The sequence below is a fragment of the Coregonus clupeaformis genome, chromosome 4, assembly GCF_020615455.1.
Source record: "Coregonus clupeaformis isolate EN_2021a chromosome 4, ASM2061545v1, whole genome shotgun sequence".
NCBI classification, from domain to species: domain Eukaryota; kingdom Metazoa; phylum Chordata; class Actinopteri; order Salmoniformes; family Salmonidae; genus Coregonus; species Coregonus clupeaformis.
Genome location: NC_059195.1, coordinates 17,352,225 through 17,365,789, shown reverse-complemented (window position 1 = coordinate 17,365,789; position 13,565 = coordinate 17,352,225). Strand labels below are relative to the sequence as shown.

Here is a 13,565-nt window from a genome sequence, read left to right as displayed (position 1 = left end):
AGCAAATATATTTTTCTGTAAACAAATTAATACAAATAAATATTTAAATCTGCGAGATATGATTCATACCAATAATTGTAACCTTCTTGAGCAAAAGTATACATTGGACTACAAATTACTTTAATTAATTACTTTAAAGGATCCATCTGTTTTGCAAATGGCCCTATATATTGAGTGTACAGAACATTAGGCCCTTTCACCCTGTTAATGGCACACATACACAATCCATGTCTCAATTGTCTAAAGGCTTAAAAATCATTATTTAACCTGTCTCCTTCCCTTCATCTACACTGATTAAAGTGGATTTAACAAGTGACATCAATAAAGTATTATAGCTTTCACCTGGTCAGTCTATGACATGGAAAGAGCAGATGATCCTAATGTTTTGTACACTCAGTGTATAATATCATATAAAAAAACTCAAGAGACATTAGGTAAATGAAGAGTATATCAAGCAAAGAAAGCCTTTCCCCCCATGGACTTTGATGTTTTTTTTCCATAGTTACTCTCACTAAAACGGCACATTTATGTACTTTGGTTAGTGACAAACTCCATCTCCTCATAATGCATCCCCTCTATAGAAAAATGACACCTACTCAGGTTTAGCTGATCGGAGCCCCTGTTGTGACTAGTTTGTAGTAGGCAGCCCTCTTAGCCATGAGTTCCTCATGTGTCCCCCTTTCTATGACAGCACCTTGGGACATGACGGCTATGATATCTGCCGTCTGGATGGTGGACAGTCTGTGGGCTACGACAATGCAGGTGCGTCCACGTCTGGCCTCATCCAAAGCAGCCTGCACTGTCTGTAGTGGGAAAACACAATGTCAGAAATAAGTTCAGTTGAGTCTGTTTGTTTTCATCATAAGGACATTCTATATTCTCTCTCATGTAATACAGTACATGGCATGCTGAGAAAATAGTATCTAAGCAAATGCATCATTAAGCTGTGGATAGAGTGATTAATCTGATAGAAAGGATAATCAAGAGGTGTTAATATTTACTGAACAAAAATATAAATACAACATGTAAAGTGTTGGTCCCATGTTTCATGAGCTGAAATAAAAGATAACAGAAATCTTCCATAGGCACAAAAAGCAAACTTCTCTCAAATTTTGTGCACAAATTAATTTACATCTCTGTTAGTCAGCATTTCTCCTTTGCCAAGATAATCCATCCACCTTACAGGTGTGGCATATCAAGAAGCTGATTAAACAGCAGGATCATTACACAGGTGCACCTTGTGCTGGGGACAATAAAGGGCCACTCTAAAATGTGCAGTTCTGTTACACAACCCAATGACACAGATGTCTCAAGTTGAGGGAGCGTGCAATTGCCATACTGACTGCAGGAAGGTCCACCAGAGCTGTTGCCAGATAATTGAATGTTCATTTATCTACCATAAACCGGCCTCACAACCGCAGACCACGTGTAACCACGCCAGCACAGGACCTCCATATCCGGCTTCTTCACCTGCGGAATTGTCTGAGACCAGCCACCCGGACCACTGATGAAATTGTGGGTTCTCAGGGAATTTCATCTGCACGCTCGTCATCCTCACCAGGGTCTTGACCTGACTGTATTCGGCGTCGTAACCGACTTCAGTGGGCAAATGCTCACCTTCGCTGGCATCGTGTGGGCGAGCGGTTTGCTGATGTCAACGTTGTGAACAGAGGGCCCCATGGTGGCGGGTTATGGTATGGGCAGGCATAAGCAACGGTCAATGAACACAATTGCATTTTATCAATTTGAATGCACAGAGATACCGTGACGAGATCCTGAGACCCATTGTCGTGCCATTCATCCACCGCCATCACCTCATGTTTCAGCATGATAATGCACGGCCCCATGTCGCAAGGATCTGTTTACAATTCCTGGAAGCTGAAAATGGCCCAGTTCATCCATGGCCTGCATACTCACCAGACATGTCACCCATTGAGCATGTTTGGGATGCTCTAGATCGACGTGTACGACAGCGTGCTCCAGTTCCCACCAATATCCAACAACTTTGCACAGCCATTGGAGAGGAGTGGGACAACATTCCACAGGCCACAATCAACAGCCTGATCAACTATATGCGAAAGGAGATGTGTCGCGCTGCATGAGGCCAATGGTGGTCACACCAGATACTGACTGGTTTTCTCATCCATGCCCCTACCTTTTTTTTAAGGCATCTGTGACCAACAGATGCATATCTGTATTCCCAGTCATGTGATATCCATACATTAGGGCCTAATTAATTTATTTCAATTGACTGATTTCCTTATATGAACTCTAACTCAATAAAACCTTGGAAATTGTTGCAAGTTGCGTTTATATTTTGGTTCAGTGTACATTGGTCTGGTCTGTGGGTACCTTTTCACTCTCTGTGTCCAATGCAGAGGTGGCCTCATCCAGAAGCAGGATCTTAGGGTTTCTGACTATTGCCCGAGCGATGGCGATGCGTTGTTTTTGCCCTCTGGAGAGCTGGGAGCCCTGGGCACCAACCTGAGTCTCATATTTCTGCCAGAGTCAAAGATAACACAGGAATGTCTAGTACGCTACTTACATTATGAAGAGAACAGTATCAGAAGATAATTTCATATTCCACCACAATAACATGTTTATTTTTTTACATTCTTCACTGTATTAAGGGAAGTGGGATAGTATGACATAGAAGTATTACAAAGATAGTACAATTTTAGTTCCACTACTCACATCTGGCAGAGTCATCACAAAGTCATGGAGATAAGCTTTCTTTGCAGCATCAACAATCTCCTCCATGCTCATGTTCCTGGTGTTATCACCATACTGGATGTTTTCAGCAATACTGCAGTCAAACAGCACTGGCTCTTGGGAGACAATGCCAATCTGAGCCCTCAGGAAGGGCACGTTGACAGTGTGTGATGGACGGCCATCGATCAACTGAAATGGGAATAAGGAAGTGTTTATTGTAAATACAAATAATAGTAATAGACTATGACAGGCACTGTGGGTACACTTGATGAATTGTACCTCTGATTCCATCTACACTGAGTGTACAAAACATTAAGAGCACCTGCTCTTTCCATGACATAGGCTGACCAGATGAATCCAGGTGAAAGCTATGTCACTTGTTAAATCCACTTCAATCAGTGTAGATGAATGGAAGGAGACAGGTTAAAGAAGGATTTTTAAGCCTTGACACAATTGAGACATGGATTGTGTATTTGTGCCATTCAGAGGGTGAATATGTAAGACAAAAGATTTAAGTGCCTTTGAACGGGGTATGGTAGTAGGTGCCAGGCGCACCGGTTCGTGTCAAGATCCCAGCAGGGTTTTTCACGCTCAACAGTTTCCGTGTGTATCAAGGTGTTCCTAATGTTTGGTATACTCAGTGTACATGGAAGATAAGGTAAAGCACAGGAGGTTGGTGGCACCTTAATTGGGGAGGACGGGCTTGTGGTAACGGCTGGAGCGGAATCGGTGGAATGGTATCAAATACATCAAACACATGGATTCCATTTTTTTTTATGCCATTCCATTTGCTCCGTTCCAGCCATTGTTATATGCCATCCTCCCCTCAGCAGCCCCCACTGAGGTAAAGGTAATGTAAATTAGGTTGGGTCTGGTCTGGGGACTCACCACTCTGCCCTCATCTGGATCATAGAACCTCTCCAACAGCTGCACACTAGTGCTCTTCCCACAGCCACTACAGCCCACAAAGGCCAGGGTCTGGCCCGGTTTCACAGACACCAGTAGTCCATTTAGCACCTGGATGTCAGGCCGGGTTGGGTATGTGAACTTGCAGTTGATGAATTCTAACTCCCCTTTGAAATCATCCTGGAGAGAGGGCATGGCATTATTACACACCAAAGTTTTTGATGTCAATGTGAATAATAATCATTTTCCACTTTTACTGAAAATGTCTGATTGAATAAATATACTTTTTTATGGAAAGAGTTTGACATGTTTCTCTCACCCATTTCTCCCCGTCTGTCTGACTCATGCTGATTTTGGGGACTCGGTCCAACAGTTTGAAGAACTGGGCAGCTGCAGTCTTGGCTTTGGCATAATCTGGGGCGAATGAGGAAGCTTTTCCCAGTGCTGTCCCACTGATCACAATGGCAGAGATCACTCTGGGGAAACACACAACACATTGGCATTAGTTTGATAATACAGTAAGCTTTTAGAACAGTTTACAGCAAAATGGATATGTTTTTGAAAATGTACAGTAAACATGTTGACCTATTCAGCAAAACAAACAAATTTACCTGAAGACCACCAGGTAATGTAATCTTTCAGAGCTGACAAGAAAGCCTCCATATCTAAACGAGGCGGCGTACGCCATAAAGATAACACACTGAGCAAAGGCAAAACAGATGCCATAGATGTTTGCCTTCTTCTTGGCAGACATATAGGGAGCCTCCAGCTGCTGTTCATACGTATCCACAAATGTGCTCTCCTTGCACAGCCCTGCGATGGTCCTGATGTTGGCTAGAGCCTCGCTGGACACCTGTGGGAGAGAAGGCAGATTGTCAAGTCTCTAAATCACTAGAGTGAATAACACTCTGGACCAGTGCCTCCTACGAGGTTATTTCATTTTACAGAAATGTTTTAACAACCCATTTAGGGACCTTTATTGAATTCTCTTACCGATAATGGGGTGTTTAACTCACCTGTCCTGCTGCTTCCATTGCCTTCTTATCCTCGTTTGCGAAACCTGTCAGCATTTTGACTTGGAAGACCCCAGACAAGCCAATGAGTGGTAAAAAGCAAATCACTACCAAGCTTAACTTCCAGCTGAAGGAGAACGCAATGATGAAAGACGCTCCGATGTTGGTCAAGGAGTTCACAATCATCCCAATCTGCGATCCAGTTGCCTGCAGAGAAACTAGTATTCATTCTCAAAGCTCATTACATAAACAGAAATATATACAGTATGAGGCAGAAGGAAATATTTCAAAAACAACCTCTTTGGATCAACTCATAATTTGTTATAAATAATTCTAATGGGTTCCAATGTACTGGTCCACAGTATGTGTCCCTGACACTTACCCCCTGAACCATGGAGGCATCGGTGGCCAGCCTGGTGGTGAGAGCTCCTGGGCTGTTCCTGGGGTCATCAAACCAGCCTACCTCCTGTTTCAACATGGCCTGGAAGCCCACCTTCCTTAGCCTGCGGGTCAGCAGCTCCCCAGACTTCCCAAATGCATAGCCCTTAAACAGAACAATAGTGTTCACACACATTACTAGCGCCTGTCCTCTGAATCACAGGAAACTGCTGAGGGGAGAATGGCTCATAATAATGGTCAGAACGGAGCGAATGGAATGGCATCAAACACCTGGAAACCATGTGTTTTGATGTATTTGACACCATTCCACTCATACCGCTCCATTCATTACCACAAGCCCGTTCTCCCCAATTTAGGTGCCACCAACCTCCTGTGGTCTGAATGTTAGCATCTTACTATGGACTGTAACAGCTTGATGTACAATATATCTACCTGTAAGAACTGAGAGAAGAAACTTGTCACCGCCACAGCGCAGAACAGGATACATATTCCATTGATCTGCACTCTCTGTTCATCCAAGTCACGTATAGAGAACGTCTGAAAATCAAAACAACAATATGGATGGAATGAAATTAATTTAAGGGAACAGCAACACCTATAAGTATCACTACTACCAGCCCAATTAATTTGAAACTAGATTATAAACATTGGCTTGATATGTACATAATCCATAGCCACTCACCCCAAGGATCTGGCTGAATAAAATAGCATAGATTGGATTGACGGAGCCGTTGATTGCAGCTCCTATAGATCCCAATAGCATGTAGGGCCACTCTGACTTGTTGTACTTCAGGATTCGAGCCACTGGTGCTGGCTCCACCCGTTCCTCTGCTTCCTCCTTGGAATGCTGTGGGAATATACTGTATGAGGGACACTCATTTCTCTCAGAAATTACGAGGAGGGAAAATTGACTAAAGTACACTAATACAAAACTGATAATACAAGGCTGCTTATAGAATGACCTCAATACCTTTGATCTTTGAGGTTCCATGTCGTTTTCCATTGTGGCAAGGAATTTGTCTGATTTAATTTTGATACTGCCAGCTATAGCATCAGGGATGAGTTCGTTTGAAAGTTGGGTGTGAGATCGCAGGCGAAGAGATTGCCTTTAGGAGAAAGAGTGAATAACACAGGCTTTACAAATTAGCTTTGCTGAATCATTGTTAATCATAAGCCTGTTCTGACATGACCATTAGATTTACCTCAACCCAGATTCATAGCTTCCTCGACTGAAACTCTGAAGGATTTCTTCCTCAATGGTTTTATTGTCCGGACCTAAAATTGAAAATGAATATGTTATTTTTATCCATACAAATAGACTCTATCAAAAGTGAACAATGAATCATTCTGAATGTCTCTTTATGTCAGACCTACCTATGTTTGCTTTGTCATTGGGCATGTCATTTCCTTGGTTCTGAAGGGTAACAAGAGTAAAGTAGACACCCTTCTTTTCTAGAAGATCATTGTGTGTACCGCTCTCCACTGCCCTTCCGTGCTCAAAGCCAATAATGACATCAGCATTGCGGATAGTGGAAAGGCGGTGGGCGATGGTAATGGTTGTCCTGCCCATCCGAGCCTGCACATGGAAAGAAATTCAATCACAAACATGATCCGTTTTGTAGTTGAAGTAAACATTAGAACATGGGTAGACCATGATGTCAAATTGGAATAAATATTCAAAGCACTGACTTTGTGGTGATATAATGATTGATAGATGTTGTGCTTGGAGTCACCCACCGTGTCAAGTGCCTCCTGTACAATGGCCTCACTCTCGTTGTCCAGAGCCGAGGTAGCCATGTCCAGCAGCAGGATCCTGGGGTTGCGGATCAGAGCTCGGGCGATAGCGATCCTCTGCTTCTGTCCTCCACTCATCTGACCACCACCCTCACCCACCAGCGTATCAAACCTCTGTATAACGACAGACAAACATTTACTCATTTTGACATTTCAATGTGTTTCTTGTATAAGACAGTATCCGAATAATCCACCGTATTTATTTGCTAAAGGTGTGTCTGTGGAACCTGTGGGAGGTCCATGATGAAGTTATAGGCGTTAGCCTCCTTGGTGGCCTGGATGATATCGTCCATGGTGACCCCAGGTCGCCCGTAGCGGATGTTGTCAGCGATAGTTGTGGCAAACAGCACCGGCTCTTGCTCTACTATACCAATCAGAGAGCGAAGCCACTGGATGTTCAGGCTGCGGATGTCATGGCCATCCAAAGTCAACTATAAATGAGAAGCAATATGTGCATCAAACACAATAACATCTTGTGCTGGGCTTTAGTCATACGTTTAGTGTCCCAACCACATTGCTGTAATAATGTGATAGTGAACATAGGTGTATCTTCTGAGCCTTATTACCATTCCTTCCTTGGGGTTGTAGAATCTCTGAAAGAGTTGAACTGTGGTGCTCTTCCCTGATCCGCTTGGCCCAACAAAAGCTGTGGTTTCTCCTGCTCTGATCAGCATGCTCAAAGAATCTAAAATCTAAGTAAACAGGTGGTGGTTGTACATTGAGATATCTTTTGAGGATGATTTTAAGTTAAAGAAAGTGAGCGAAGAGTGTTTACCTTCACTTCTGGCCGAGAGGGGTAGTTAAATGTGACGTTGTGGAATTCAATGTCACCCTTGACCTTGTCTAATTTGTGGCCCTCCTCTGAGAAACAATCGATTTCTGGCTCCTGAAAGTTAACAGATTTATAAAATACTTCAGAACTGAAATTGAATTGTTCTTAGTTCCTATATTTTCAAAAATTCTGGCCTTACCCGGTCAATGGTATCGAAGATGGTCTTGGCTGCAGCTCGACCTGAGGCGAAGGCTTCCAGGCAGGGTGAGGCCTGACCCAGGTTCATAGCTGCCATGAGAACTCCAAAGAATACCTGGAGACAAAAATACAAACACATCCTTACATTTTCACCACTCCTATTATTACGTATTGGATACATATATATTAAAGGAATATGTGAGTTGCCATACCTGGATAAGAGTACCAGGGGATAGCTCTTTGGTTTCGATGACCAGTTTTGAGCCATACCAGAATGCCAAAGCATAGCAGAGGAAGATGATACACCACAGGTATCCTTGAAACATCCCAATGATTGTCCCTTTTTTCACACCCCAGTTCTGAGCCTCAATAAGGTTTTTGTCATACCTGTTCAAATGTGAAATGCATATTTATAACTAATTTCAAGCGCTAAGACATTGAAGTCAGCAGGGAAGGGAAGGTTAATTTGACCAGTTTCTCACAGCAGGAAAATAATCCTACAGCAACAGGAAATGTGAATTATTGTGTGGATTATAATTAATGGACGTTTTTGTAGGGGTTGATAGTTAAGGCAAATCAAGTCTGACATTTTAAAGTGGAAATTACACTACAAGTTAGTATTTCCTGCTGTGCAGCACATTTTCTGCAACAACAGGGTGATCAAATTAAGATCCTACATCTGTACAGTATTTCAAGTTACCTTTCAGCCTCCTTGTCCTCCCCTCCAAAGGCTGCCACTGTTCTGATGGATGACAGTACCTCATCAGCTACCGCCCCTGCCTTGGCATAGGCCTGGAGCTCCCGACCTGTCAGTCTGGCAACAGCCTGAAGAGTGAATGAGTGGAGATGACTTAACAACATTCTCACATTCAAACCAGACTGGTTTGTCTGGTTTATCTGTAGTACATTTTAAACATCACAGAGAATACAGAGGTGGTGTGAGACTACCTCACTAACAGACTCAGAGGCTGTTACAACAGAATGAGTGACCATCACCAAATAAAGTAATTTAATACATTGAATTCAACCCATCTCACCATGGCCATTAGTCCAGCAGCAATTCCTATTAGTGGGCTTACTGCAATGACCACCAGAGTCAACTTCCATCCTCCAATGAACCCCACCATAAAGCCGAAGATAAAAGTGGAGATCCTCTCGATGAAGATAGACACCTGGTCAGCTATCGCATTGTTGATCTTGTTGATGTCGCTGAGGTGAGAGAACAAGTTCAATCACACAGTTGTTGTGGTCCGATTAGAATGGGTCAAACCCAAAATGTAAGGGTTATTTATAGAAACATCCTCCAAACATGCCCTCAATCATTCACACATCTCTGTTGAAAAGAACCCATGGGTTTAGGTCTTACTCTGATATCCTGGTGTTTAATTCTCCAACTGAATTGCAGTCAAACCAGCCAATCTCCATTCGCATGACCTTCCTAAAGTAAGTCTTCCTGATTCTCTGGATCTGTCTGGCAGCAGCAGACACCCAGAGGGCAATCTACACAGAGCAGCATTGAATACAGTTATTCAAATACCAGTTATAGATGGATTAACCTATTAAGAAGGTTGCAAAACTCAGTGGAGAGAAAGCACTTTGAGCATGAAGTTGAACCCACTTACTTGGAAATAACTAACAATCAAGACTCCTAATCCAATACCAACATAGTAATATGCAAACATGGTCATCTGTGCTTCGATATCCACCCTGTAAAAAAAAATTATGCTTAGCTATATATATTTTTATGAACATTTTATGATCCATAACCCATTCCATTCTAATCAGGAACTTCAGCATCAGCATGGACAGTAATATGAATAGATCAAAATAGAAAACCTTGACGCAGGAGTAAAATATAGTCTTTAATAGGAAAGTGTCAACTCACCCACAGAAGACTGTTGTGTTCTCTGCTATTTCAAATATGGAGCCATTGATCCAGGTGATGGTGTTGTTAATGCAGGTTTTGTTGGGGTCTGCCAGTTCTTGGACCTCTAGCTCGTATGCCACAAAGGTGTTTGTCATCATGCCGTACACCAGGAGCATGAGAGGGGAGGCTGCTCCGTGGACTAGAGCACATAAGCCCCCGACTACCATCATCAGTCTGTCCTTCCATGTTGCAAATCGAAACTGGATCAAATAGATAGGTTACATTCCTTTTCAAATAAAAGGAAACATAATATTGTGCAATCATAGCAAAAAAACATCATTATTAATCACAAGTAATAATAATTAATAATATCTTAAGGGTACAAAATAAATACCAGTTGAAAGAATCCAACGTCCAAGAGCTTTTGTTTTTTCTTTCCATCTCTGCAATCAAAACTATCAAATGAGAAAAGCTCTTGCATGGTGATGATTGAAGTTTATATGATACTTTCATGATGATAGAAGTGTATAGCTTTATGATAGATATTATGCTAAGAAGAACCAAGTTACAATTAGAAGAGTTTTGTTGAAAAGTACCCGTGTTATAGAAAATAAATAACAAATGGTCTGTGATATGGTCAAATTTCGTTTGTGAGGTTCATTCATCTGTGAATGAGGGCAATAATGCAATGAACGGAATGGAGTTTGACTTGAGTATGAATAAAATGTTGTTATTTGAAAAGTTAAAAAGAAGAAGAAAAAAGAAGCATAGGCCTACTGTTATTTCAATTCCAATCAAAAACAGACACTTACCCTTTTTCATTCCCTGTTCAAAAAGAAAGGCCAAAGTTAAATTGAAACTTTAGGAAGAGATTTGCAATATGATTCCAACTCTTACTGGGGCATAATCATGTTAACATTATGGTATTTGTGGTATAACAGGAAGAAATGGGACACTTACCTTTTTCTTCTCTGTCTGGTTTTGTTTGCCAATATTCTTTGTCAGTGTCGTCCTGTAGAGAAGTGACCTTTTTCTGGTAAATATGATCCTTCATTTTTGTAGCTTTAACTCTGGCAGGCACGTCCTCACTGGGCCTAATGGGAGAGAAGGGTCATTTTAGCTCACCGTCTTCTTTACAAACATCCACAAAATATACATTCACAGTCTGTAGTGAACAGTCTGTTCTACCATCCAAATGTGACTTCTATGATAACGCATTTTGTGGGATAAAATATACAACAAAACAATCTTAAAATCTCTGGAATTCAAAATTCAATTCTGTCATCTGTTTGTCATGACCATAGACTGTACAATACTGGGAATCAGGACTTTTGGACTATGAAGGACTTGATTACAAGTAGTTGTATCCTTGACAACACCATTATAGCCATATAATAAGTCCTTAGTGCTCTATTACATAATATGGACAAAACATTTGATAATTGAAAGTAATTTTATTGAATAGAAAAACCATAGAATGAATAGGATCTCTGTAAGAAAAAACATTGTTTATAAGGAGCTATCCTGACAAATTCTAAAATGTTTTTTAAAAAAAGATATAAACATGTAAATTACAGTACATGGATGGAAAAACAGACATACACAGAAAATATCAGTTTAGAGAGTTACTAACAAGTTCAACACATGCATGACTCATTTCTTATCAGAATAAAGAGCATTATTACCATAATACACAAGAAAATGCAAACAAAATAATATGTAGAATATAGATATGGAAATATCCAATATATCTACCATGAAGATCCACTTCAGCTACGCAGAATAATAATGTATCATATAAGCTTTCCTCCCTATCTTACTATAGAATGAAGAGCAAACTATAGCGTACCTGTTTTGTCTTCCTGTCAAGGACGCCTCTGATATCCTACAAGCCTTTCGTCACTACCAACAATAAATAATCCCTCCTACCAGAGGAAATTCCTATCTTATTCTCAGTGTACGTCTTTCCCACTATCTCCCCTTCTATTAGACTGATAAGAGTTCTATCAGCATTATGTCTCTAACTAAGGAGCTTTTGTGAGGCAAAGGTATATTCATCCAATCAATGAGTTAATATAAGTTAATGTGTTTAACCATGCATTGATTAATATGAGCATTACTCCGCACCTGTCTGACAATTTGTTCTCTTAGAAAGATTCAGGTGTGCAGTGTCTGCTGTATTTTTATAAATACATTTGAATAAACTTGAATACTGAAGTACATGTGCTTGCATCAAATTCACCAAATATCTGAATTACATGTTTAAATATGCCTCTTGATTAATATGGAATGAATGTTCAATGAGATGGAAAATATGAATGCAGTTAAAGTAAATTCTATCAATATTATTTATATGTAAGTCAACAGTTGGATTGTTGAAAGAACTTCTCCTGTTCCAGTGATAGGTGTGGATCACCTGGATGTCATCAGCAGAACGTTATAAAATGAGTGTACTGACCTGAAGGTCATTAGTCTGTACAGCTAATTCCCCCAGAGCCACCATGATACCATTAATTAATAACAGAACCACACCATAGAATCACACCATGGATAGTAAAATGAGTGTAATGACCTATGGGTCGTTAGTCTGTAGAGCTGATTCACACAGGGAATATATTGCAACATCCATCAATCAGAGATACATAGCTATTATGGATCAACTCCCCAACCTTGGACCAAATTAGGCTAATGAAAATTTAGAACATGTAATAAAGTGACAAGAAACTTGAAGAAGTATCAGGTCATAGTGTGAATGCATGTGGTCATTTCTTTGTAAAAGGACCCATGAGCACCAAAATGTGAAGTTCATATGTGCATGTCAAATTGGGTGTCAAATGAAAACCAAGACTCTATGTTTTTGAGAAATTAAGACGTAATCAGTGAGGGAAAAAAGTATTTGATCCCCTGCTGATTTTGTACGTTTGCCCACTGACAAAGAAATTATCAGTCTATAAGTTTAATGGTAGGTTTATTTGAACAGTGAGAGACAGAATAACAACAACAAAATCCAGAAAAACGCATGTCAAAAATGTTATAAATTGATTTGCATTTTAATGAGGGAAATAAGTATTTGACCCCCTCTCAATCAGAAAGATTTCTGGCTCCCAGGTGTCTTTTATACAGGTAACGAGCTGAGATTAGGAGCACACTCTTAAAGGGAGTGCTCCTAATCTCAGCTTGTTACCTGTATAAAAGACACCTGTCCACAGAAGCAATCAATCAATCAGATTCCAAACTCTCCACCATGGCCAAGACCAAAGAGCTCTCCAAGGATGTCCGGGACAAGATTGTAGACCTACACAAGGCTGGAATGGGCTACAAGACCATCGCCAAGCAGCTTGGTGAGAAGGTGACAACAGTTGGTGTGATTATTTGCAAATGGAAGAAACACAAAATAACTGTCAATCTCCCTTGGCCTGGGGCTCCATGCAAGATCTCACCTCGTGGAGTTGCAATGATCATGAGAACGGTGAGGAATCAGCCCAGAACTACACGGGAGGATCTTGTCAATGATCTCAAGGCAGTTGGGACCATAGTCACCAAGAAAACAATTGGTAGCAAACTACGCCGTGAAGGACTGAAATCCTGCAGCGCCTGCAAGGTCCGTCTGCTCAAGAAAGCACATATACAGGGCCGTCTGAAGTTTGCCAATGAACATCTGAATGATTCAGAGGAGAACTGGGGGAAAGTGTTGTGGTCAGATGAAACCAAAATCGAGCTATTTGGCATCAACTCAACTCGCCGTGTTTGGAGGAGGAGGAATGCTGCCTATGACCCCAAGAACACCATCCCCACCGTCAAACATGGAGGTGGAAACATTATGCTTTGGGGGGGGTTTTCTGCTAAGGGGACAGGACAACTTCACCGCATCAAAGGGACGATGGACGGGGCCATGTACCGTCAA

At 41.2% G+C, this 13,565-nt stretch overlaps 1 protein-coding gene across 1 annotated transcript; it reads right to left on the bottom strand.

The window, feature by feature from the left end:
• Positions 1-350: 350 nt before the first annotated feature.
• Positions 351-10,715, bottom strand: abcb11a (ATP-binding cassette, sub-family B (MDR/TAP), member 11a). Its single transcript, XM_041865046.2, has 27 exons — positions 10,622-10,715; positions 10,474-10,486; positions 10,056-10,104; positions 9,680-9,921; positions 9,417-9,501; positions 9,161-9,294; positions 8,832-9,003; positions 8,495-8,619; positions 8,007-8,181; positions 7,796-7,909; positions 7,600-7,710; positions 7,391-7,516; positions 7,052-7,255; positions 6,768-6,938; positions 6,405-6,606; positions 6,233-6,305; positions 6,001-6,136; positions 5,713-5,877; positions 5,463-5,567; positions 5,014-5,175; positions 4,635-4,838; positions 4,230-4,471; positions 3,938-4,094; positions 3,601-3,798; positions 2,695-2,901; positions 2,353-2,499; positions 351-803 (listed from the first exon to the last, which is right to left on the bottom strand). Exons 1-27 carry the CDS (start codon positions 10,713-10,715, stop codon positions 603-605), a joined length of 4,014 nt encoding a protein of 1,337 aa, XP_041720980.2. The 3' UTR covers positions 351-602.
• Positions 10,716-13,565: the final 2,850 nt, after the last annotated feature.

What these genes read in the sequence shown, in the direction of transcription:
- abcb11a (XM_041865046.2), bottom strand. Translation starts at nt 10,715, where the DNA reads ATGAAGGATCATATTTACCAGAAAAAGGTCACTTCTCTACAGGACGAC. An exon ending in TGGAACCTCAAAGATCAAAG is followed by an intron (nt 5,878 to 6,000) that starts GTATTGAGGTCA and finishes ATATTCCCACAG; the next exon opens with CATTCCAAGGAGGAAGCAGA. An exon ending in TATTCAGCCAGATCCTTGGG is followed by an intron (nt 5,568 to 5,712) that starts GTGAGTGGCTAT and finishes TTTGATTTTCAG; the next exon opens with ACGTTCTCTATACGTGACTT.